The sequence below is a fragment of the Rattus norvegicus genome, chromosome 2 (genome assembly GCF_021556685.1).
Source record: "Rattus norvegicus strain SHRSP/BbbUtx chromosome 2, alternate assembly SHRSP_T2T, whole genome shotgun sequence".
Lineage (NCBI taxonomy): Eukaryota > Metazoa > Chordata > Mammalia > Rodentia > Muridae > Rattus > Rattus norvegicus.
This window is the reverse complement of record NC_141535.1, coordinates 138,924,826-138,950,754: the sequence shown is the minus strand read 5'-3', so window position 1 is coordinate 138,950,754 and position 25,929 is coordinate 138,924,826. Positions and strand designations below refer to the sequence as shown.

The window sequence follows — 25,929 nt, the reverse complement described above, 5'->3', positions numbered from 1 at the left end:
TAAATTACTATGATAATTAACCTGGACCATCTCATTGGACTTTTTAAAATGATTTTATTATTCTCTGTGCAGCTGGTGTCTTGCCTGAATGTATGTATCTCTGTCGATGTGAGGATGTCAGATCCCCTGGAACGGAAGTTATAGACAGTTGTGAGCTGCGTGTGGGTCTTGGGAATTGAACCCAGGTCTCTGGAAGAGCAGTTAGTTGTCTTAACCACTGAACACTCCTCTCTCTCTCTCTCTCTCTCTCTCTCTCTCTCTCTCTCTCTCTCTCTTGCTCTCTCGCTCTCTTGCTCTCTCTCTCTTCAGCCTCCTCTCACCGAATCACAAAGCTCCTGATATTGTTTCTGGTTTTCTTTTAATGAAACCTCAAAAGTGCTGACCTGTGAAAATACTTATTTAGCCGTATGAAACTCGGAGCTGTAGATAAACAAGCAATTTGTTACCCTTTCCAAAATGAAAGACGTTTGAGATCCTATCTTTTGGAACTGAAGGATTCAGTCCTGAAAGCAATAGAAATTCATGTGACCCAGTAAATAAGGCACTTCCAGCCAACACAAGAGAGTTCTTTTGTTTGTTTGTAACTGCCTGCCCTGTAGATCAGGGGTTCGGGTGGGAAGAGATAGAAATCGATGAGACTGTATTGAGGAAATGTGACTGTGGGAAGGTACTGCAGAGTGAAACTAACCCAACAAGAGGACTAGCAAGTGCTGGGCTGTCCTGATTCACTCGGGGGTGGAACAGAGTTCTCTACCACCCAGTAGTCATCAATATATAGTATTTAGCAGAGATCGATATTTCCTGGACTATTTCAGGGAAGAGGATTAAGTTGTAAAACTGTATACATATTGTCAAATCTGGAGAAATAGACATTGCCAAGGTGAGCAGAAAATCGAGGGTTTTTAGACGACAGCGCAGCACGCAATCCCTGCCCCGAAGACCAATCCTTAGATTCTACCATTCGGGGGCAGATGCAAGCAAGCTTAACTAAGTATTAAATCCTTACCGAGAGATGGACTTTAGTCAGAACCACTTCCCAGAACTTCCATCCTGAGAATGTCCCCAAGTCATGTGTCACAAGAGTTTAGAAGGACAACCTGTAGGCCACCACACTTTCTCATGAGGCTTTGTTATTTCCCAAGAACTCTCAGCATTCCAGGAAGATGCCTGGTTCCCAGGCAGGTGACGCTTACAGGTGACTTTTGGGCACTGCACACATTCACGCACAAAACACGAGGGGTAACATATGGCTGGATGTTTCTCTTCCTACCCAAGTGATGGCGCACCGTGACAGTCCCATCTGTGAACGGGACGTGAACTGCTGAAGTCAGGGAGTTACTGCTTCTACCTCTTTTCCCTTTCCTCAGATCAGAGCCCTCAAACTTTTCCAGCTTTCATGACCTATGCACTAGGTTAGATCAGGTTGTCTCTGCTATAACAAAGTGCCCGAGATAACCATCCAGATAAGAGCACAGCCCACTTTGGTTTATGCGAACAATTGACCCTCAGCCTTTGACTCTGTGGTGTTTCTAACGCCAACATGGGGGCTCACAACTACCTGCAACCCCAGTTCCATTAATATGTGCATATTTATATACAAAGAACCTCTACACATAAAGTACTAAAATAAATACTAAAAAGATAAGGAATCTTGGGGGTAGGGGGTGCTGGGAGGGTGCTCTCCCGTATTCATGAGTCTGAGGTAAGAGTATTCCAAGTTCAAAGTCTGCTGCTTTGCACTATAGAGTAAGATTCTATCTCAAAATCCAAACTAACAAGCGAAAAAATAACAGGCAAACTAGAAATTAACTGAAAGACAGAAGTGTCCATAGCCTCGTCAACTTGAAGCATCAAAGAACCCTGTGTGTACAGCGCATTTACACAGCTGTGACCACAGCACATGTTGTGGCTTCTGCATCACAGTTTTAAGCTCTTCAATAAGAGTTTCCTGTTTATTGTTTTTTTTTGTGGGGTGCAACCATTTGGCAGTTCTGGGGATTCACAAAGACATTGCATACACCAGGCCAGTGCTACCAAGAAGTTCCAGTTTCAGCCCTCTAGCTATGGCGGAGTAGAAGCTGAAAGGTTTCGTAGCGCTTTGATGTAGTACAATAGAGTAAGCCTTGAGTGTTTTGGGTCTGGGTCAGTGATGGGAACTATTATAATCAATGCTTCCTTACAAATCTATTCTGGCTTCTTTGGGAGCAAAACTCCCATGGAAGGCTCACAGGGTCAGTTATTAAAACATCCTTTTGCTCCTTGTGTGCATTGTGGAAGGACTTTCAGAGAGGCTGAGGTGCCGAGTTAAATGTCAAACAATTAGGAGCAATTCTTTCACAGTCTAAGCTGCCTGATCCGTTGTATTTGGTTCTCAGTGAGCCGACAACTTAAAGTCTCGGTAGTTTTTACTTCTAAATATTTCAGAGGAAACAGACCACATGCTTCTCTCCTGATCCCTTCTCCCTGTGTAGATTTTCACTCAGTCAACAGGAGTCTTGACATTTCTCCCTCTCATTTTTCTTTACTGTAGCTCTCTTTGTGACAGCTCAAAGGAGAGGGAACTAGAATTCAAACTATGCCTTTAGCTGTGTTTGTTATTTAGGCTCCCTGACCCCCTTTCTCTTTTCCAGAGAGACTTAAAAGGAATTAGTGATGCCTTTGTTTATGAACCTCACAGATCAAAGGAAGTTGAGGGATAGGTGTGGAGTGGTCAGCTGATAACGCTCCTTTCATTTTCCCAACAGAATAGCACTCACATTAGAAAGCCTGCACAAGGTTCATTTTTTCCCTGGAGGCAGCCAGCTCCATTTTGGTGGGAAGGTGGGAGGAGAGGGGAAGCCAATGAAAAGGGCTGTCTGTTTGCTCTCAGGACTGGAGTGGAGTCTAGTGGGAAGGGGAGTGGAGAAAGAATATTTGTTTTTCTTTAAGTGGTTATAATTAAAGCCTTCCACCCAATTGTTCTGTGAACCAGAAAGAGGTATTTGTGAAGGGTTTTGTGTGTGGTTTAAGAACATTGCAGGCCTCTGTATAGAGAAGCCTGCTCTCCAGCGACACCTTGTGGTGAAGGGGGTTTTTAAATACATTTTTATTAACTGAGAGTGCATACACACAGGTATTTTGATCTTATTTATCCCCCTACTCTTCCCCGTCTCCTTGTTTCATATTTTTTTTACTTCAGAATACTACGTGCTTCTTTCTGCTTTCTAACACCACATCATCCTGAAAGAAGGAGGGAGCTCTCAAAGACTGTATGTATTATCGGTAAACATCTACCCGTCATTGAGAGGTTAGCACCACCTCCATGCACTCGTCCTGGAGTTGCGTATTAAATCCAGCAGCATTCTTTTCGAAGTTGCATCGTTTGTGGCTTTTTAAGGCTATCATTGAAGAAAGAAGTAATGTTGGGTTTTACACTCTTTATTTTCCAGGTGGAAACAGGTTAACCAACCAGCATTTTCGACTGAATTGGGCATGGATCTCTTTTGAAAAGGAGTATTACCTGATCAACGAAGATTCCAAATTTCTGGATATTGTTCTTAAACGCAGAGGATACTTGGGAGAAACTTCGTTTATAAGTAAGTTTAATTAGCACTTCACACGGGTTTATAATTTCCCTTTAGTGATTAAACTGTAGCATGGACTGAGGCCACTGAATTTAAAATCTTAGTGAGATGTTGAAATTTGATTTTTAGCTACGAAGAGATCATATCAACAGATTTGTGTCGAGGTACATTAAGCATGACCTTTCTCAGGTATAAAATAAACTCGCAAAATTGGAAGGAATCAACAGTGAATTCAAAATAAAATGAAATGTCACTGCGTTAGAATAAACTGACGGGAATCTAATTTAACCCCAGGGTATAAGTCTTCTGAAACAACAGTGTAAAATACATATGACAGCTACTTCAACAAGTAAGCAAAATGTATTCAGTGAATGGTTAGGTAGCAGAGTGTTAACTCGCTGTGAACTGAGTTTGACGGCCCTGTGGCTCGCCGGAAATTTCTTCCTGACCGTTGCATTACATGAAAGGTCTATTCTGTGGGTTTTCTTTGTTAAAATGCTAAATGTTAAATCCTAGTCATTTTCTTCTGCCTTATTTAATAAAACCGAGAGTCAACAGCAACTAATTAAGACCTTTCTTCAACTTCAATTCATGTCCACATTTCATTTCCTATAATCATAAACTAGGGGAAGGTATGAAGCAGAAAAGAGCTGAGGTAGAGCACTGAGCCCCTTGATCACGCAGTGATGTCACTTTGAGACATTTAATAGGATCTATAAATAAAAAAAAGCTTTATAGGGAAAAGATGAAGCTAGGAACATATTGGCAAAAATAAAAGGGTTGTCGCCAAAATTACTACTTAGAAATTGCACTGGCCTGTCCGCCGTGGACGTTAGGTCCCTGTCAACAGAGGTTCCCCACTAACCACACAGTTCTCACTGGCATGGTTAGACCCTGGATATTAGTTATTTTTTACTTTCAAAATAGGGTTTTTACAGCCTGGTGGTGGTAGTGGTATATATCCGTTTCCCAACACCCAGGAGGCAAAGGCAGGCAGATTTCTGTGAGTTGGAGGCCAGCCTGAAGCACATAGTGAAACCCTGTATAAAAAAGCCAAAAAGAACATAAAATGTCTTGTTTTGTTAATTTTCAAAAAGAGGCCTGTCCACCTGCAGCCGGCCGGCGAGCACCTCCTGGTTCTTCATTTGCTACACTTGTACAAGAGTGCTGTTTACATTCTGTTTAACATTCTGGGATGCAGGAGAGGGTCACGCCACGCTCTCGTTTAGGGGATTGGTCTCTGCATGCACTCTGCTCTCTGCACATGCCCATGTTTGCTGTCAGCGAGGGGTCAGAGAGAGGTCAGACCCTGCTGTGCTTTGTGCCTGAAAACAAGGTGAATAAGTTGCATTGAAGACAGGCAAAAGCAGCTCACCTCAGCAATCACAAGGGACATTACCTACGACCCGATCAGCCCACTCACGAAAACACGGAGATGGAGATCGATGCAATAAGCAAGAGGTTTAATGATCCAGTGCACTGGGGTGACCCTGTACTCGGGACAGAGGTGACCCCAAAGAACAAAGGCCCCCATCCTTTATACTGTTTTAGGGTATAGGCTTTAGGTTACAGCATGAGTTGGTTATTTCTCATTGGTGGGGCCTATTACTTTGGAATTCATTGTTGGCCGCATATTGTCCTTTGAATTCATTGGAGGCCCCAATGAATATCTTTGGCACACATAGGGGGTGGTGAAGGACCCCTGCTAAGGGCAGCTAGCTCATTTCCTGGAACAGGGTGGTATCCTAAATTCCACCTGGTGCTTGCCTAAGGCAGCCTTTGTTCTTAAGTTTGAATCTTACATTTATTATCTATTTGCAACTTGTCCCCACCTCAGCAAGTCTATGTGATTTGCGCTCACAGTTTTTCTACAGACAACATCGAGAAAGTTAACCGTTGAAAACTATTTTAAAGATTTTTAAATTCTGAAAATTTTTCTCCCTGCTGCTTTTGTTTGGTTTGTTTTTGTTGTTTTACTTTTTCTGTAGAATGCTGATGCGTTTTTCTAAGTTACTTGTTTGGACCAGCTATTGTTCCCTGTGCCTGCTTCTGTATTAGCAGCGCTATGGGTGCTCCAGATCTCTCCTTGGTTCACCTCACACAGCTATTTAGTAAACTGGGGTGGAAGACAGCCAGAAAGACCCCTTGTGCCCACATCTGCCATTATCCAAGATGGTCCTGAAGTGACACCAGGACCTGAAATAGAGGTCAAGTTCCTTGCAAAGCAGATTTAGCAGAGCTCTACAATGAGGATGCTGCTCCCACACAACCTACACTCTGGGGAAGCATTGTAGCTGCAGCTAGACTCACTTGAGTACCAAATGAAGAATTACAGAAAACTTGTAGATACGGTTCACCCTAAGGAAACTGACGTTAGCATCGCTATGACTGAATACCTGGCAGGTGTAACTTAAGAAGAAAGGATTGCCTGGAGCTGGGGGGTAGGGAGTAGTGAGTGGAAGGAGGGAGGGACTGTGTGTGTGTGTGTGTGAGTGTGTGTGCAGCTGTGCGTGCAATGTGCGTGTATGTGTGAGCATGTGTGTGAATTTGTGTGTGGTGTGTGAGTGTGTATATCTATGCAGGTATATGTGATTGTGTGTGTATGTGCATGTGTGAGAGAGTGTATGCATGTGTGTGTGCAGGTGTCTGTGGATGTGCATGGATGTGTCAGTGTGTATGAGTGGGAGTGTGTGTGTGTGTGTGTGTGTGTGTGTGTGTGGTACAGCTGTGCATACAATGCGCCTGTACATGTGAGAGTATGTATGTATGTGTGTGTATGTATGCATGTGTATGTGATTGTGAGCGTATGTGTGTGTGAGAGTGTGCATGTGTGTATGTGCTGTGTCAGCAGGAGACAGGGCTATTCACATCTTGTTCAACCAGGAAACAGAAAGAGCTAGGCCAGCCCTGGAAGTGGGGGTGGGGATAACCTACAAAGACCTGGTCCTACTGACCTGCTCTGCCAGCCCCACAGCCACCAGGTGTGGCCCACACATTCCAAGCACTGGTTCAAGGAGGGCATTTCATGTTTAAACTATAACAAACTTTTGAAAATTAGTTCTTAGTCCAACACATAATGTAGTGGGTTTTGCTATGGCATTTTCATGCAGGCACGTCATGCTTTGTTCCTGCACACCCTCTTCTGCCACACTGCCCTCTCCCAACCTCCCTTCTGCTTTCTAATGTGCCCTGACTTCTATTACCTTCATTTCCCCTTAAGATCTCTTCCTTTTCTCCTCTCTTACTGTTCTTTATACTTTCACAGCTTACACACACACCCACACACTGACACACACTTACGCACACGTCCACGCACATTCACACATGCACACGCTCACACACATACACTCACAATCACATACACGTTGCATACATACACACACATACATACTCTCACATGTACAGGCACATTGTATGCACAGCTGCACCACACACACATACACTCACAATCACATACACATGCATACATACACACACATACATACTCTCACATGTACAGGCACATTGTGTGCACAGCTGCACCACACACAGACACTACCACTCCCACACACTGACACATCCATGCACATCCACAGACACCTGCACACACACACACACATGCATACACTCTCTCATACATGCACAATCACATATACCTGAATAGATATATACACTCAACACACCACACACACAAATTCACACACATACACGTACATTGCACACACAGCTGCATACACACACTCACACACTGTCAAACCCTCTCTCTCTCTCTCTCTCTCTCTCTCTCTCTCTCACACACACACACACACACACACACACACACACACACACACACCTAAATTTCACATTAAAAAAAACCCATCTGCTACTTTTCTAATTCTTGCCTATTTCACTCACCATAATAATTTCCGGTTCTTTCTATCTCATTATCCTGTAAATGTCCCAATTCTTTTGTTCTTTATGGATGAATGAAACTCCATTGTGTCTGTGAACCGTGATTCCTTTCCTTGATCAGCTAAGGTACCTCCATTTCTTTGCAGCGGTAATAGGACATGCTGGTGATGTCTCTGTGGCTTTTAATGAATTCTTACAATCCACTTATAAACTAAGTGTGCATTTGTATTTGCATCTCATGGGTCCATTGATACTAGTTATTAAGGATTTATTAATCCCATTCATTGAGTGTTTATCAGTTAACCCTTCATTCACTAGAAATTCTATTTTCTCAGGTCAAGAGCGTTTGCTTCAGCCCTGCCCTATTTTTCTCATGTAAGAGAGGACACAAAAAAGTAGCGTCATTTCATAACTGAAGAGAACACTTGTGGGTGTTTTCAGTAGCAGAAACAGGGACTTGGCATGGCAACCTGTGTTTCACATGGTAGATGACTTCGCTGCCCTGTGACAAACATGGCGGAAACTGGGGCCTATGCCCTGTGAGATAGGAATTCCTGTTTGGCTTTAACTGTTCTTTGAATCTCTTGAAAAGAGTGCTTGGCCAGTGAAAGGAAATTCAGTCAAGCAGGCATCAAGCAGCTGGCAGAGGCCGACTGATTAGCAGGGCTCTGTTGGTCTGGGGTGATTGTAATGGATCCAAGGGAAGTTGACAATCCCTCTCTGTGCACCAGGAACAGAACTCTAAGTGGGAAATCTGCGGAACTCAAGGAGACCCGGCGCTCTTGCAATGGGCCCTTTATCCTTTGACATTAAATAAGCCATGTGCTACTGAAGCTACATGTGAACTACTTGTCTGTCTGGTGTTTTTCTGAGGACAATAAGACAAATGCTTTTAATAAAACCTTTGTTTTTGTCCTCATCTTAACATTAACAGCCCGTGCTGTGTTCGTATGTATTCAAAGTGATCTCACGGCGAGCACTCCAAGGCAGTTTTGTTTTGTTTTAGTCTCTGGTAGACAGTCAGCAAGTAAGCAGGACAGGATGCCCAGCAGTGAAACAAAGAAAGAGAGGGAATGATCCCAGTTAGTCTCAAATGAACGAGTTACATTGTTTCCCTCAGGTATCAGCACAAGGGATGGGACTGCAGAAAAAGACAAAGACTTCAAGGGTAAAGCTCAGAAACAAGTGCAGTTCAATCCGGGCCAAACCAGGGCCTCGTGGAGAGTGCGGATCCTGAGCGATGGGGAACACGAGCACTCCGAGACCTTCCAAGTGGTTCTCTCTGAGCCGGTGCTGGCAGTCCTGGAGTTCCCGGAAGTGACTACGGTGGAGATCATTGACCCAGGCGATGGTGAGAATGATGGTCACCTCCCTTAATGTCACTTTTGCTGGACTTTATGGCAAAGTATCTTTCTTGTAGAGGAGTTTAAGATCACTGTTTGGACTTCCTATATAAAGAATTTCTAGACTCTTTAGAATTCTCAGATGTGTTGGTGGAGAGAGGGAAACATAAGAGACCTGAAAGGAAGCTACGTCTCAAGTAGATTGACTGCAGTAGCATAAATGTTGAGTCCTTTCCATGATGGGGCATTGGTTCATCAGTTCTGAAGTCTTTCAGATGTCTGAGAAGACTTTTTAAGCCAATGGTTTGAAAGTCAGGCCATTCTGGACTTAATTTGTTTCCTATATTTTATTATTTCCACCATTGTTATATTCGTACCCACCCCATATCCCCACCCCACCCCTTCCTGTGGTAAAGTGACCTGAGTTACTAGGGTGAATTTCTCTTAGGTCACTTCCCTTGTAATGGGTCCCCTTGCTGACACTGCGAAAAATGGACATTAATGTTCCTGTGATTTGACCTTTTCCCCCTTGACTACAGTCCTGGAGGGTCTGGGGGCTGGAGGGTGGCATGAATGGCTTTTTTGAGACCTGGCAATTACACAAACCTCGCTGAGACTTTTAAAGTTGAAATGCTGTCAGAAGCCAGACTTGGCTTTCTTTCATTTAAACTGACAGCCTGTTTTATTTTGTTAGTCTGGAAAAATTCTTAAATGTTCTACAAAGATACAATCTGCTGAATTTGTAAAATGGCGACTCACATGCAAATCCCTGTGTTGAAGGATTTATCGTAATTAAAGAAGCCGATGAGAACCCGAGGCTTCTGGCATCCCGAGCTTAACTAATTCCTCTGCCTCCAGTCAAATATGAAACTCCCTTACATTTATAATGTTCGTTAAAGAATATTTAACATTAATTGCATCTGCTTTATCTGTGGATAAATAATTCAACTTTCCTGTAGTCTGCAGCTGTGGGGATGTACTTGAATAATAACACTTTACTCTCTTAAACACGCCTATGACAACTTTAATACATTTAAGCGGCTCCATTAAGTTTAAGCTGGAAGCTAGCTTCTGAGGTTTTATTTGCTATTTAGTAAAATTTGCTATCGTTTACCTTAAGGGATAAGACTTTAAACTTGTTTCTGAATTCCTAACTATAAGACGAGAGTGTTTCTCTTTACAGTGCCAGTGTTGTGTCTGAGTAATGGGATTTGAAAACAAAGGAGACACACACACACACAGACACACACACACACACACACACACACACTTGCAAACATATGCACACACACACCCTGGACCGCACATATTCATAACTATGCTATTATAATTCCCTGTAGACATCAGTAGTTTTAAATTGAATAGTGATTTAGGCAAGGATTTTTTTTTTTATTAACTTGAGTATTTCTTATATACATTTCAAGTGTTATTCCCTTTCCCGGTTTCCGGGCAAACATCCCCCTCCCCCCTCCCCTTCCTTATGGGTGTTCCCCTCCCAACCCTCCCCCCATTGCCGCCCTCCCCCCATAGTCTAGTTCACTGGGGGTTCAGTCTTAGCAGGACCCAGGGCTTCCCCTGCCACTGGTGCTCTTACTAGGATATTCATTGCTACCTATGGGGTCAGAGTCCAGGGTCAGTCCATGTATAGTATTTAGGTAGTGGCTTAGTCCCTGGAAGCTCTGGTTGCTTGGCATTGTTGTACATATGGAGTCTCGAGCCCCTTCAAGCTCTTCCAGTTCTTTCTCTGATTCCTTCAACGGGGGACCTATTCTCAGTTCAGTGGTTTGCTGCTGGCATTCGCCTCTGTATTTGCTGTATTCTGGCTGTGTCTCTCAGGAGCGATCTACATCCGGCTCCTGTCGGTCTGCACTTCTTTGCTTCATCCATCTTGTCTAATTGGGTGGCTGTATATGTATGGGCCACATGTGGGGCAGGCTCTGAATGGGTGTTCCTTCAGTCTCTGTTTTAATCTTTGCCTCTCCCTTCCCTGCCAAGGGTATTCTTTTTCCTCATTTAAAGAAGGAGAAAAGCATTCACATTTTGATCATCCGTCTTGAGTTTCGTTTGTTCTAGGGATCTAGGGTAATTCAAGCATTTGGGCTAATAGCCACTTATCAATGAGTGCATACCATGTATGTCTTTCTGTGATTGGGTTAGCTCACTCAGGATGATATTTTCCAGTTCAAACCATTTGCCTACGAATTTCATAAACTCGTTGTTTTTGATAGCTGAGTAATATTCCATTGTGTAGATGTACCACATTTTCTGTATCCATTCCTCTGTTGAAGGGCATCTGGGTTCTTTCCATTTTCTGGCTATTATAAATAAGGCTGCGATGAACATAGTGGAGCACGTGTCTCTTTTATATGTTGAGGCATCTTTTGGGTATATGCCCAAGAGAGGTATAGCTGGATCCTCAGGCAGTTCAATGTCCAATTTTCTGAGGAACCTCCAGACTGATTTCCAGAATGGTTTTACCAGTCTGCAATCCCACCAACAATGGAGGAGTGTTCCTCTTTCTCCACATCCTCGCCAGCATCTGCTGTCACCTGAGTTTTTGATCTTAGCCATTCTCACTGGTGTGAGGTGAAATCTCAGGGTTGTTTTGATTTGCATTTCCCTTATGACTAAAGATGTTGAACATTTCTTTAGGTGTTTCTCAGCCATTCGGCATTCCTCAGCTGTGAATTCTTTGTTTAGCTCTGAACCCCATTTTTTAATAGGGTTATTTGTTTCCCTGTGGTCTAACTTCTTGAGTTCTTTGTATATTTTGGATATAAGGCCTCTATCTGTTGTAGGATTGGTAAAGATCTTTTCCCAATCTGTTGGTTGCCGTTTTGTCCTAACCACAGTGTCCTTTGCCTTACAGAAGCTTTGCAGTTTTATGAGATCCCATTTGTCGATTCTTGATCTTAGAGCATAAGCCATTGGTGTTTTGTTCAGGAAATTTTTTCCAGTGCCCATGTGTTCCAGATGCTTCCCTAGTTTTTCTTCTATTAATTTGAGTGTGTCTGGTTTGATGTGGAGGTCCTTGATCCACTTGGACTTAAGCTTTGTACAGGGTGATAAGGATGGATCGATCTGCATTCTTCTACATGTTGCCCTCCAGTTGAACCAGCACCATTTGCTGAAAATGCTATCTCTTTTCCATTGGATGGTTTTGGCTCCTTTGTCAAAACTCAAGTGACCATAGGTGTGTGGGTTCATTTCTGGGTCTTCAATTCTATTCCATTGGTCTATCTGTCTGTCTCTGTACCAATACCATGCATTTTTTTTATCACTATTGCTCTGTAATACTGCTTGAGTTCAGGGATAGTGATTCCCCCTGAAGTCCTTTTATTGTTGAGGATAGCTTTAGCTATCCTGGGTTTTTTGTTATTCCAGATGAATTTGCAAATTGTTCTGTCTAACTCTTTGAAGAAATGGATTGGTATTTTGATGGGGATTGCATTGAATCTGTAGATTGCTTTTGGTAAAATGGCCATTTTTACTATATTAATCCTGCCAATCCATGAGCATGGGAGATCTTTCCATCTTCTGAGGTCTTCTTCAATTTCTTTCCTCAGTGTCTTGAAGTTCTTATTGTACAGATCTTTTACTTGCTTGGTTAAATTCACACCGAGGTACTTTATATTATTTGGGTCTATTATGAAGGGTGTCGTTTCCCTAATTTCTCTCTCGGCTTGTTTCTCTTTTGTATAGAGGAAGGCAACTGATTTATTTGAGTTAATTTTATACCCAGCCACTTTGCTGAAGTTGTTTATCAGCTTTAGTAGTTCACTGGTGGAACTTTTGGGATCACTTAAATATACTATCATGTCATCTGCAAATAGTGATATTTTGACCTCTTCTTTTCCGATCTGTATCCCCTTGATCTTTTGTTGTCTGATTGCTCTGGCTAGAACTTCAAGAACTATATTGAATAAGTAGGGAGAGAGTGGGCAGCCTTGTCTAGTCCCTGATTTCAGTGGGATTGCTTCAAGTTTCTCTCCATTTAGTTTAATGTTAGCAACTGGTTTGCTGTATATGGCTTTTACTATGTTTAGGTATGGGCCTTGAATTCCTATTCTTTCCAGGACTTTTATCATGAAGGGGTGTTGAATTTTGTCAAATGCTTTCTCAGCATCTAATGAACTAATCATGTGGTTCTGTTCTTTCAGTTTGTTTATATAATGGATCACGTTGATGGTTTTCCGTATATTAAACCATCCCTGCATGCCTGGGATGAAGCCTACTTGATCATGGTGGATGATTGTTTTGATGTGCTCTTGAATTCGGTTTGCCAGAATTTTATTGAGTATTTTTGCGTCGATATTCATAAGGGAAATTGGTCTGAAGTTCTTTTTCTTTGTTGTGTCTTTGTGTGGTTTAGGTATAAGAGTAATTGTGGCTTCGTAGAAGGAATTCGGTAGTGCTCCATCTGTTTCAATTTTGTGGAATAGTTTGGATAATATTGGTATGAGGTCTTCTATGAAGGTTTGATAGAATTCTGCACTAAACCCGTCTGGACCTGGGCTCTTTTTGGTTGGGAGACCTTTAATGACTGCTTCTATTTCCTTAGGAGTTATGGGGTTGTTTAACTGGTTTATCTGTTCCTGATTTAACTTCGATACCTGGTATCTGTCTAGGAAATTGTCCATTTCCTGAAGATTTTCAAGTTTTGTTGAATATAGGTTTTTATAGTAAGATCTGATGATTTTTTGAATTTCCTCTGAATCTGTAGTTATGTCTCCCTTTTCATTTCTGATTTTGTTAATTTGGACGCACTCTCTGTGTCCTCTCGTTAGTCTGGCTAAGGGTTTATCTATCTTGTTTATTTTCTCAAAGAACCAACTTTTGGTTCTGTTGATTCTTTCTATGGTCCTTTTTGTTTCTACTTGGTTGATTTCAGCTCTGAGTTTGATTATTTCCTGCCTTCTACTCCTCCTGGGTGTATTTGCTTCTTTTTGTTCTAGAGCTTTTAGGTGTGCTGTCAAGCTGCTGACATATGCTCTTTCCTGTTTCTTTTTGCAGGCACTCAGCGCTATGAGTTTTCCTCTTAGCACAGCTTTCATTGTGTCCCATAAGTTTGGGTATGTTGTATATTCATTTTCATTAAATTCTAAAAAGTTTTTAATTTCTTTCTTTATTTCTTCCTTGACCAGGTTATCATTGAGTAGAGCATTGTTCAATTTCCACGTATATGTGGGCATTCTTCCCTTATTGTTATTGAAGACCAGTTTTAGGCCGTGGTGGTCCGATAGCACGCATGGGATTATTTCTATCTTTCTGTACCTGTTGAGGCCCGTTTTTTGACCAATTATATGGTCAATTTTGGAGAAAGTACCATGAGGAGCTGAGAAGAAGGTATATCCTTTTGCTTTAGGAGAGAATGTTCTATAAATATCCGTTAAGTCCATTTGGCTCATGACTTCTCTTAGTCTGTCGACATCACTGTTTAATTTCTGTTTCCATGATCTGTCCATTGATGAGAGTGGGGTGTAGAAATCTCCCACTATTATTGTGTGAGGTGCAATGTGTGTTTTGAGCTTTAGTAAGGTTTCTTTTACGTATGTAGGTGCCCTTGTATTTGGGGCATAGATATTTAGGATTGAGAGTTCATCTTGGTGGATTTTTCCTTTGATGAATATGAAGTGTCCTTCCTTATCTTTTTTGATGACTTTTAGTTGGAAATTGATTTTATTTGATATTAGAATGGCTACTCCAGCTTGCTTCTTCTGACCATTTGCTTGGAAAGTTGTTTTCCAGCCTTTCACTCTGAGGTAGTGTCTGTCTTTGTGTCTGAGGTGTGTTTCCTGTAGGCAGCAGAATGCAGGGTCCTCGTTGCGTATCCAGTTTATTAATCTATGTCTTTTCATTGGGGAGTTGAGGCCATTGATATTGAGAGATATTAAGGAATAGTGATTATTGCTTCCCGTTATATTCATATTTGGATGTGAGGTTATGTTTGTGTGCTTTCATTCTCTTTGTTTTGTTGCCAAGACGATTAGTTTCTTGCTTCTTCTAGGGTATAGCTTGCCTCCTTATGTTGGGCTTTACCCTTTATTATCCTTTGTAGTGCTGGATTTGTAGAAAGATATTGTGTAAATTTGGTTTTGTCATGGAATATCTTGGTTTCTCCATCAATGTTAATTGAGAGTTTTGCTGGATACAGTAACCTGGGCTGGCATTTGTGTTCTCTTAGGGTCTGTATGACATCAGTCCAGGATCTTCTGGCCTTCATAGTTTCTGGCGAGAAGTCTGGTGTGATTCTGATAGGTCTCCCTTTATATGTTACTTTACCTTTTTCCCTTACTGCTTTTAATATTCTTTATTTTGTGCGTTTGGTGTTTTGACAATTATGTGACGGGAGGTGTTTCTTTTCTGGTCCAATCTATTTGGAGTTCTGTAGGCTTCTTGTATGTCTATGGGTATCTCTTTTTTTAGGTTAGGGAAGTTTTCTTCTATGATTTTGTTGAAGATATTTACTGGTCCTTTGAGCTGGGAGTCTTCACTCTCTTCTATGCCTATTATCCTTAGGTTTGATCTTCTCATTGAGTCCTGGATTTCCTGTATGTTTTGGACCAGTAGCTTTTTCCGCTTTACATTATCTTTGACAGTTGAGTCAATGATTTCTATGGAATCTTCTGCTCCTGAGATTCTCTCTTCCATCTCTTGTATTCTGTTGGTGAAGCTTGTATCTACAGCTCCTTGTCTCTTCTTTTGGTTTTCTATATCCAGGGTTGTTTCCACGTGTTCTTTCTTTATTGCTTCTATTTCCATTTTTAATTCCTTCAACTGTTTGATTGTGTTTTCCTGGAATTCTTTCAGGGATTTTTGTGTCTCCTCTCTATGGGCTTCTACTTGTTTATTTATGTTTTCCTTGAATTCTTTCAGGGATTTTTGTGTCTCCTCTCTATGGGCTTCTACTTGTTTATTTATGTTTTCCTGGAATTCTTTCAGGGATTTTTGCGATTCTTTCAGGCATTTTTGCAATTCCTCTCTGTAGGCTTCTACTTGTTCTCTAAGGGAGTTCTTCACGTCTTTCTTGAAGTCCTCCAGCATCATGATCAAAAATGATTTTGAAACTAGATCTTGCTTTTCTGGTGTGTTTGGATATTCCATGTTTGTTTTGATGGGAGAATTGGGCTCCGATGGTGCCATGTAGTCTTGGTTTCTGTTGTTTGGGTTCCTGCGCTTGCCTCTCGCCATCAGATTATCTCTAGTGTTACTTTGTTCTGCTATTTCTGACAGTGGCTAGACTGTCCTATAAGCCTGTGTGTCAGGAGTGCTGTAGACCTGTTTTCCTCTCTTTCAGTCAGTTATGGGGACAGAGTGTTCTGCTTTCGGGCGTGTAGTTTTTCTTCTCTACAGGTCTTCAGCTGTTCCTGTGGGCCTGTGTCTTGAGTTCACCAGGCAGCTTTCTTGCAGCAGAAAATTTGGTCTTACCTGTGGTCCCGAGGCTCAAGTTCGCTCGTGGGGTGCTGCCCACGGGCTCTCTGCAGCAGCAGCAACCAGGAAGACCTGTGCCGCCAATTCCGGGAGCTTCAGTGCACCAGGGTTCCAGATGGTCTTTGGCTTTTTCCTCTGGCGTCCGAGATGTGTGTGCAGAGAGCAGTCTCTTCTGGTTTCCCAGGCTTGTCTGCCTCTCTGAAGGTTCAGCTCTCCCTCCCACGGGATTTGGGTGCAGAGAACTGTTTATCCGGTCTGTTTCCCTCAGGTTCAGGTGGTGTCTCAGGCAGGGGTCCTGCCGCTCCTGGGCCCTCCCCCACGGGAGCCCAGAGGCCTTATACAGTTTCCTCTTGGGCCAGGGATGTGGGCAGGGGTGAGCAATGTTGGTGGTCTCTTCCGCTCTGCAGCCTCAGGAGTGCCCACCTGACCAGGCGGTTGGGTCTCTCTCTCACAGGGTCTTAGGCAAGGATTTTAACTGATTGCATTTTCCTACATACGTCAGCACCTGCATTCACCTGCAAACACATACCCTTCACTGCTTATTTATTTAATGTGAAGCCAGTGCTCACAGAGATTGTGAAACCCTCCTCCTGACTGCCCACATCTGTGGCCCTCTGTAGCACTGTAATCAGGAGTGACCCTCCATCTCCACCTGAAGACTGTGTCCAGTCCTCATGAGCCTGTGACATCCGTGTTGCAGCAGCCTTGAGTGGCAGACAGCAGTGAGGGTGCTCCAGGACTCCCCCGGGAATTTTAGGACAGCCAAGAACAATAGCAGGGAATCTCTGAGCTGTACGACAGCTGGTCCCTGCCCTGTCTCTTTGGAAGGGACCCTCCAGAGGCAGTTCGACCATCCAAAGGACCTGCTAGGCTGGAGTATCCACATTTTGGTGCATGGAAATGTAGGTTGAAAGGATTTTAGTGTTTTTCAATAAGCTGTGGGGGAGGGTGGAGAATGACTAGAACATTCTGCTGTGAATGTGGACAGTGGCAGCCTATAGTGGATAGTGGATAGGGGTCCCATGCTTGTTCACCATGTCCGTAAACTCAATCTCCATATAACCTGAAGCCTGTAATTCAGAAAACTAGAAGAAAGGAAGGGCAGAATTGTCAACAGTGATGATGAATAATCTTTCCTATTAAGGCGGCTGTTTGGTCACGTGACCTCACCCTCGTCATTTCCATTCCTGTTCTGCCCGAGTTTATCCCACAATATTACTCTTTTTTTTACATGGAAAGTTCTAGGTGAGAAGAGAGTCAAGTGCCACGTCACACCAAACTCCTTTTTTGGGTAAGAGGATTGACAGGCATCCTGTAGTCCCTTCAGAAGCTGGCCGCCTGCAGCTGTTTTGTTTGATTTTCTCTGGCATCAACAGAGATGGTGCGATGCTCTTTGTGTGAAGGAGAGGCCCCTATGAAATTATGTCCAGTGACAGCAACTGCCTTCCACTGAGAGAACCATCATCTCTGGGCTGGGCTGTGAGCACAAATCATCCCTGTTGATTTCGAGAAGTCAGGGAAACCTGAGAGGAGAATTCAAGGTCAATACCCCTTCATCTTACCCTCTCCTCTGGAGTCCAAATGAAGTATTCCTCAGGCAGGGTAGAATGGTACTCATAACACCAATACCAACCCACCCTTCTGTCGGGTGCCTTCTGGAAAGCTTAGCAACTTTATCTCCTTCCAAACGTAAGATTCTAATTCCGTGATTTTTTTTTAATCAATTCGTTAGTGAGCTCTCTGAGACTCAAGGGATTTATTTCCATTCAGTCCCCCAGCCAGTGAGTATTAGAGGAAATATTTAAGAAGTGAAAGTATTAAAGATGACTATGTGTTACATGTATTTTTCTCCCTCTCCCCCGAGTTATCAGATTTCATCATTTCGTGCTACTAGAAAGGAGGTGACCTCTCATATAACAGTCCGAGCATGCTTTTTGCAAATGGGACAGTGACACAAGCTGTTCCTGTAGGTCACAGCAGCACAGGAATTCCTAGTGTTTTAGTATGTTTAAAACCTTGACTGTATTAACATCGGACAGTAAACACAAATGTTCCAAAAGAGAAAACAAGAACACTTTAGTCCTTGTGTTATGTACCTGCACAGTCAAAGGTTAAGCGAGAAAAAAAAAGGTTAAGGGATCATCTGCTGCAGGTGCCAGGAATTCTGCTAAATGCTGGAGGTGCAGGTAAAACAGCAGAGGTGCCTGGTAACCCTGAACTGAGTCCTCTGGCCTCCTGGCCACATTCCATCTGCTAATAGTGTAGAGTGCTGCATGCTGTGGTAAGAACGAACACCTAGCTCATTTAAAACTTTATTAGAGATTTTCTTGTTTTTTATGTATGGGTGTTTTGCCTACATGCACCTATGTGCATCACATCCATGCAGTGCCTGAGAAAGCCAGCAGAGGGCGTGAGATCCCCTGGATCTTGGTTGTAGGTGGTTGTGCTGGGAACTGAACCCACGTCCTCTGCAAGAGCACTGCTGCTCCTAACAGCGCTGAGCAAGTTTTGAGAGGTTTTCAGGATAATGATTCTTATTCTTCTGTCTACTAAATCCTGTATCTCAAACAATACCACTGTTTCTTACTCTTAGAAACATACAGAACATTAACTGGTAGTAAACGCTTTTGTTTCTGTTAAAGGAAAACATTTAATTTTTAAAAATAGGTTTTATTTAAAATATTAATAAAGATAAAATAAAATATTAATGAAAAATTAAGATATTAAATTAAAATATTAAAAAAGTTTTAAAAAGTAGATTCTATTCTCTTTCTACTTCATAGTCTCTACCATAATAAAATGAGTTTCATGTTATTTACTAGGAGAACACAACCTCAAATATTTGAGCATAAGTACATAGAAAAAAATAGAAAGTCCATTTTTATGTAATTATTTTGCTTGTTGTACTTGAAATGCCTATAAACTTTTACTGAGTTCTTTTGATAGTTCCCTGATAATACGATCATGAGCAAGTAGATCAATTATTTGATCTCTGTAAATGTTTTTGGTAGAATCGAATTGAGTCACAACTAATATAAAGAATTAAATATGTCTGCAGATGACTCAGCAGTTATGAGTACTTACTGCTCTTGCAGAGGACCTGGGTTCAAGTCCCAGCACCCACATGCTCACTACTGTTTGTAACTCCAGATTCAGAGGATCAGATGCCTATTCCTGGCCCCCATGGCTCCTTCATGCATGTGATACACACAGTGTGCTCCGGCAAAACATCCATCCAGGTCTAAGAACAGTATCGATTACCAAGACCGTCTCCTATCCTATATGAACTTGTGTCACGTGACTTGTAAGTTAGGCTCACTTTTCATTTGCTTCTTTCCCAAACTCCTTTTAAATTTGGTCCTCGTTTACTTGGCCCACTTTAGAAGAAGAAAAAGTACCAAAGCGTAAGAGAAACGTCCAAGTTCAAACAGCAGCAGCAGCATTCAGAGACTTCTGCATGAGTATACTTGTTGGCCAGTCCAACCGCACCCAAGTGGCCTGAAGACTCCCGGATGGCTTCTGGGTTGTTTTCAAACAGCCAAACTCACCCAAGGCGGGGAACACCCAGTGCTTTCACCCGAGCCCCAAATTCTCTTCCTCTTCCTCTATTATGGCAGATTTGTAGAAGATAATTTGTCCTGTCATGGTTTTAGCAATTTTTTTCATCTGTACAGTGTAATGGAGAGAAAGGACAGGATGAACATTTATCAACTGTGGCTACGACTTTACTTCTGAGAAGTAAAGTCACTTTTCCACCCTAACCTGTGGCATGGTCAAAAGTTAAAATTAAAAGCTGCAGTTAGAAAGCAGAGGACGGTATATAGTTATGTAGATACAGGGAGGGTGCGTTCACTCTTTCTGGGTTTGTCTTTCACAGTAAAAAGCATTCGCATTTCCTGAAAGTGGGAAAATAGCTCAGCCAGAAAGAGAGTTCAATATGGCTTAAGAGTTGAACAGAGAGGCAAGGAGTGAGGAGCCACGGGGAGCTAAGACCCCCCCCACACACACACACAAAAGACTAGCAAGAAGTAATGAGTGTTATTCTCTCCGTCGTGTATAACCCTCTCACATGGAGGGACCCTTCTGGGGTTTAAGAGCAGGGCCCTGCAGTTGCTTTTCCCTTACTGACTTCCGTTCACTTCTTGAGAATGCACTAATCCCACAGTGCAGCCCCCACTTCTTCCTCTGCAGGGACTGTGAGAGTTAAAGCCTGGTGAGTGAATGAGATTTCACATGGGCACTCTTAGGATGTATGCCTTTGTATGTTCTCTGTCTATGCTAATGTATGTTAGTCATGTTAGCTAAAGGGAATGTCTAGGACATTTTCAACTCTTTGAAGGAATCCTCTAGGTCAGTGACTCACAACCTTCCTAATGCCGTGACCCTTTAATACAGTTCCTCAGAAAAATTATTTTCATTGCTGCTTCATAACTGTGATTTTGCTACTTTTACAAGTAGTAATGTAAATATCTGATCTGCAGGATACCTGATTTGAGACCCTCGTGAAAGGGTTGTTTGACTCCAAAGGGGTCGAGATCCACAGGTTGAGAACCACTGCTCTACGTACTTGCTTCCTGGCTTTCTTCTAACCTTCTTTCCCTCTCTCTGTAAATCTTTTTCTTGACATCAGGTTAGTGTTTGCTCATGTGTTAGCAGTGTCTCTCTCACCCGTCATGGCTTCCTTTGGGGAGAACATTGGGCAGCCATGTGGTTAGGAACATGGACTCGGAGATGGCTTGTCTGAGTTCAAATCTATTGTCAGCACCTCCCCCAACTTGACGTACAGCAGGTTGACCTCTGTGTGAGTGCTACGTCCTGACAGCTAAAATGCCAATCACAAAAGTTCTGACCTCAGAAGTTATTGAAAAGACAAAGCCAGTCGAAACATGAGGAGAGTTTAGAATAGCAGTTGGCAAATACTAAGACTGTCAGGGGGTTCAAGACTGATGCAAGGAAGGTGTTCTTAAACGTTTCACTCATAAAAAGCTGGGATTCCTTGAGCCAGCCTGTGCATACACTTTACCATATACGTAACACGAAGTTGAAAAACCATATTAACCTAAACGGCAACCGTAGAAATCATCCATTGTCTTTCTGATATCCTTTTATAGTTTCTCCTACCGGTTTACATACTTCTGTTAAAAGTTAGGTCAACAGAAAATCTGAATGTGATACGGGCCTATTTACCCTCTGTCAGATCAAATGTAGGAGTGAATTCCAGATCTAGGGCCACGGTCCGGACACCCAGCTTTCTTCTTTATTCATGGTTCAAGCCCACAGGCACTGAGAGGGAGAAGTCCTGACTTGTATAATCCGATGTGTATGGGTCACGGGGTGCAGAAAGAACCAAACCTTAAGTCCTCTGGGTTTAAAACCGAGGGGCTGCTTAATTAAAAGCCCGAATGTTCAGCTGCCCTCAGGACATGCTTGAAAACTAAACCGGCCTGGACAGTTTACAGCATAGAATGAACGCTATGTGCGATGTTTAACCCTGTCTTAATCAGCTCCGGCTTCTGTAACAAAATATCATAGATTGGGTGACTTTCATAAAACAGATAACAATATCTATCTGTTGCCCACAGTTGTGGAAGATTAAGAATCTGAGCTCAAGGTGCAAGACTGGCAGGAGAGAGCTTGCTTAAGTATGTCTGAGACCTGGACTCCAATCTCCAGCAATGCTAACACAAAACAAAAAACTAAGGTTGGGCTAGTGTACTTGGTTCTTGATGAGGCTCCTCCAGGTTTGCAGAGCTTCACTTCCTGGGTGTGGCCTCGGTGTATCACACAGCCACCCTTGCCTGTGGGTGAATAGCTAGCTTGGTCTTGCTTTCATAAGAACATCAATCCCTCAAGGAGCCGCCACATTCGTGACCTTCTCTAAATCTACTTGCCTCTCAAAGACAGGTCTCCTCCACCATTGCACTCAACATATGAATTCCGAGGACAGAAGCATTAGCATGTGGCAAGCTTTTGGTAACGTTTCATATGAAGGCCACAGAGAGCATGGTCTGAATTCTGAGTTCATGAGATTCACTGGATAGCTTAACGCTCCCTGGCACTTTCTGTGGTTTTACCCTGAAACCAGGATATTGCTTATACTAAAATTTTGTATTTGGTAAAATTATACCTGATAATTATAGCTACAGTTCTTACCACAGTAAAACCTTGTCTTAAAAATCAATTTGCAAAGACGTTTTCCCAAGTTGCCACTTGGTTGCTTTCTAGAGCAGGACTGCTTAGGTCCACGCCCTCTCCTTATGGGAGCCTCTCCTTCAGGCTGCCACCCTGTACTCTGTACAAACTGCTGGTGAGGAGAACAAAATTCTGTCGTCTTCCCCGAGAGCCTGGTCTCAGTCCTCCACTTCCTGGTCTCAGTCCTCCACTTCCTGGTCTCAGTCCTCCACCTCCTGGTCTCAGTCCTCCACTTCCTGGTCTCAGTCCTCCACCTCCTGGTCTCAGTCCTCCACTTCCTGGATTCCTCAGCAATGTTTGGAACAGTTGCTCCTCCCTTTTTCTTAGCACTCGCAGTGCATCCTGGCCCTCCTCAGCCTCCGGCTTCCAGTCCGGTCCTCGTCCGGTCATTGTCTTCATCTTGCATCTCTCCAGGCGTGACCGTACTCTGACTGATGCCCGGGCATCTCTTTCGCCTGTGTTTCCCGAGTCTCATCTCTTTCGCCTGTGTTTCCCGAGTCTGTCCTCTCCACTGAAATCAAGACCATACAGCCAAAAGCCACTTAAACTTTTCCAATCTCAGGTTTAGCATACCCAAAACGAAACTCGAGGTTTCCCAAATTTGGGAATCCGGGACTCTCCATAGTGTTCTCCGCTTTTACAAAGAGCATCTTTATCTCTAAAAGACTGGCCAAGGTTACGTGTTTGAGTTGTCCTGGGTTCCCTCACATACCACTTCTTCAGAGTCTTTGTTAGTGACGCATCTGTTTCACATCTGTACTGTGTCAACTCTTGTGTCTCCGGGTCCTTGTTGTCTGTGATCTCCTCCCTGCAAAGTCTTAAAACCAGGGACTTCATTTCAGACCATCCTACTTCAAGTCTGTCATGCAGCCGCTGAAACTTACGTTCATAAAACACGTCAGAATACAGCATCACCACCCATGGCTCATGCTCTTTAATGTCTCACCTGGAGTCACTGAATGGGCAAACAGGACTACACTACATGTTAAACACTGCGACCCACTTTCTATAGGAACCAGGAAGTTAAACTACCACAAAACCCAAAATGCTCAGGACCTGAGCTGACGGCTTCCCTAATAGTTGTCTATAATTCTAATTCTGGGCCTGAAACACCCAGATGTGCACATCCCCGTAAGATATCCTCCTTAGTTGCTTTCCCACCCGTCAGCCCCTCATCAGGGCAACTTTCTTTCTTTCCCACCATTCCATGTTGCCGGTCCTTTGCCTGATTTCAGTTCTATCTGAGCACAGGTGAAAGGCTGTAGACACAATTGCTGGCCGACTCTTCTGGTCAGCATTTGGTTAACCCAGTGAGAGTCATTTGGGAGGAGGGAACCACATGTAAGGAAATATCCCTATCAGACTGGCCTATGGGGTACAATTTTTGATTGATGATAGAAGTGGGAGAGCCTAGTCCAATTAATTGTAGGTGGTGCCAGTCCTGTTCAGGTGGTCCAGGGCTGTGTAAGAAAGCAGGCTGAGCAAGCCCCGGGTGTGCACTGTGTAAGCAGCACCCCTCCATGGCCTCTGCTTTAGTTGTGGCCTGCGCTGACTTCCCTCAGTGATGGAGTGTGGCCTGAGACTTGTAAGCTGAGATAGACCCTTTCCTCCCTGAGGTGCTTTGGGTCATTATCACAGCCATGGAAATCCCAAGACACTGATTATTCAGAGCACTGTAGAAAAGGAACAGCTCTAATGAGCTGTGACATTCGATTATTCTCGTCCCCTTATAGGGTGGATTTCCTTATCTCCACATCCTAATCATAGAAAACGGAAGTCTCTCCAGCAGTTGAAGGGAGCTATGTGATCTGCACACCCATCCCACCTCCCCCTCTTCAGCCTCATGTCTGACCTCCTGACCCACTGTGTTCTGAAGACACTATGTGCCTGCTCCTTGCCTGCCCTCAGCACAGCCTGTTCTTGGCCTTTTTTCACAAATTATCCCTTTGTGTGGAATTCCCTGCTTCTCACTTTGATGGCTCATGACCGCCTGCATACCTCAGCTCAGCTTTACGAGAACACTTTTCTGTGACTTTTTCCTAAGTGTTGTGCACTACTGGGCATCCTCGTTCCCAGACACTTGGTTTTCTTTCTATCCCAACACCCCCACCCAGTAACATATGTACCTTCCTGTGTATTTAGTCACGATCTTCCTACTTCCCATCTCCCAGGAGAAAGAAAACCCCAGGAGGGCACAGGTTTCATTAACTTCTGCATCAGCCGGGCCCCACTGTAGTGTCTGGTAGTGTTTAATAAATGGATAAATTCATTATAAGATGAGATTATTCTAAAAATGAATATATCCGAGAAAGTCTTGGAAGAAAACAAAGGACACTGGAAAAATTCGTCATTTGAAAAGCACTTCATCTCATGATTAGTGCTGTATAAAGGTCAAAGGTCAACACAAGACTGAAACCCGGGCACCTGAAGTGTTCTCAGGGCAGTGAAGGTCAGTGCCTGCAACACCTTGAGGTAGAAGAGAGCTGCGTAGACCTCTAGATATATGAGAGTTGCTGGAAAAATGAAGTCCAGAACTCATTGGCTTTTAATTTTCATTTATGTGCACCTATGTCTTTGCATATGTGCATGCATGTGTGCAGATGCTTAAGGAGGTCAGGTTTCAGGTCCCCTGGATCTGGAGTTACAGGATGCTATGAACCACCATATAGAGGTGTTCAGAACTAAACCCCCGACCCTCTGCAACAGCAGCAAGTGCTCTTAACCACTGAACCATTTCTGGTTCTTGTCCCAGAAGCCCCTTCCTGCAGGCTCTTCCCTTTGGCTGACCCACCCGGAAGCTTCAGCATCACAGAACCCTCCGTGGGGGCTCTCATCTTTTATGCTCTCAGCCACAGGGCAGGGCGGGCTGTGCATCTTAACTGTGGGTACTATTCGAGAGTCTCTTTCAGCCACAGAAGAATTGTGCTTACTGTTTCAAAGATAATCAGGAAGTGTTTTCTGTGTGGCTATTAAGACTTTCAGGGAAGCAGACTTCCAGAGGAATACTAGAATCTGTTTTGGGTTTGTAATTGAATTAAATAATCATGAAAGTTTTACACAGTAGATCTATTTTTAACAATTTAATTGTGCCATTTGTATTATTTAATGTACCTTTCATCTAAGTTTTTTAAAAAAAGAATCATTGAGACTTACAATGTCATATAAACATAGCTTTTATGTTACAAGTAATTGCTATCCTGCTAAGGAAGGAAGAAACACTACAGTGGTGTTGTTATAGCTGATAAAGACATTGGGGGACTCTAAAGGAACTGCTGTTTGAAAACCATTGAACAATATGTTGTTACAGTTTTAATTGCAAATCATCCAAAAGGAAGTCCTTTGGATAGAATAGATATTACATGATCTGAGTTCCAATCCTGACTGTGCTTGGAAGCCAGGCTCAACCCTATGAACCCGAGGCCCTGTAAAGCAGGGCATTTCCACTCTCAGGTTATCAGGGAAGATGCCACCCTTTACCAAGAGGAAAGAGGGGGATTGAAAACAATTGTGCAGTGATATTTACTGAG

At 43.1% G+C, this 25,929-nt stretch overlaps 1 protein-coding gene across 1 annotated transcript in view; it reads left to right on the top strand.

Annotated features, from left to right (window-relative positions):
- Frem2 (FRAS1 related extracellular matrix 2) overlaps positions 1 to 25,929 on the top strand; it is a 137,969-nt gene that overhangs the window by 54,834 nt on the left and 57,206 nt on the right. The window contains 2 exon segments of the mRNA NM_001245978.1: positions 3,429 to 3,575; positions 8,557 to 8,787. Of these exon segments, the coding sequence (NP_001232907.1) occupies positions 3,429 to 3,575; positions 8,557 to 8,787 (378 nt within the window).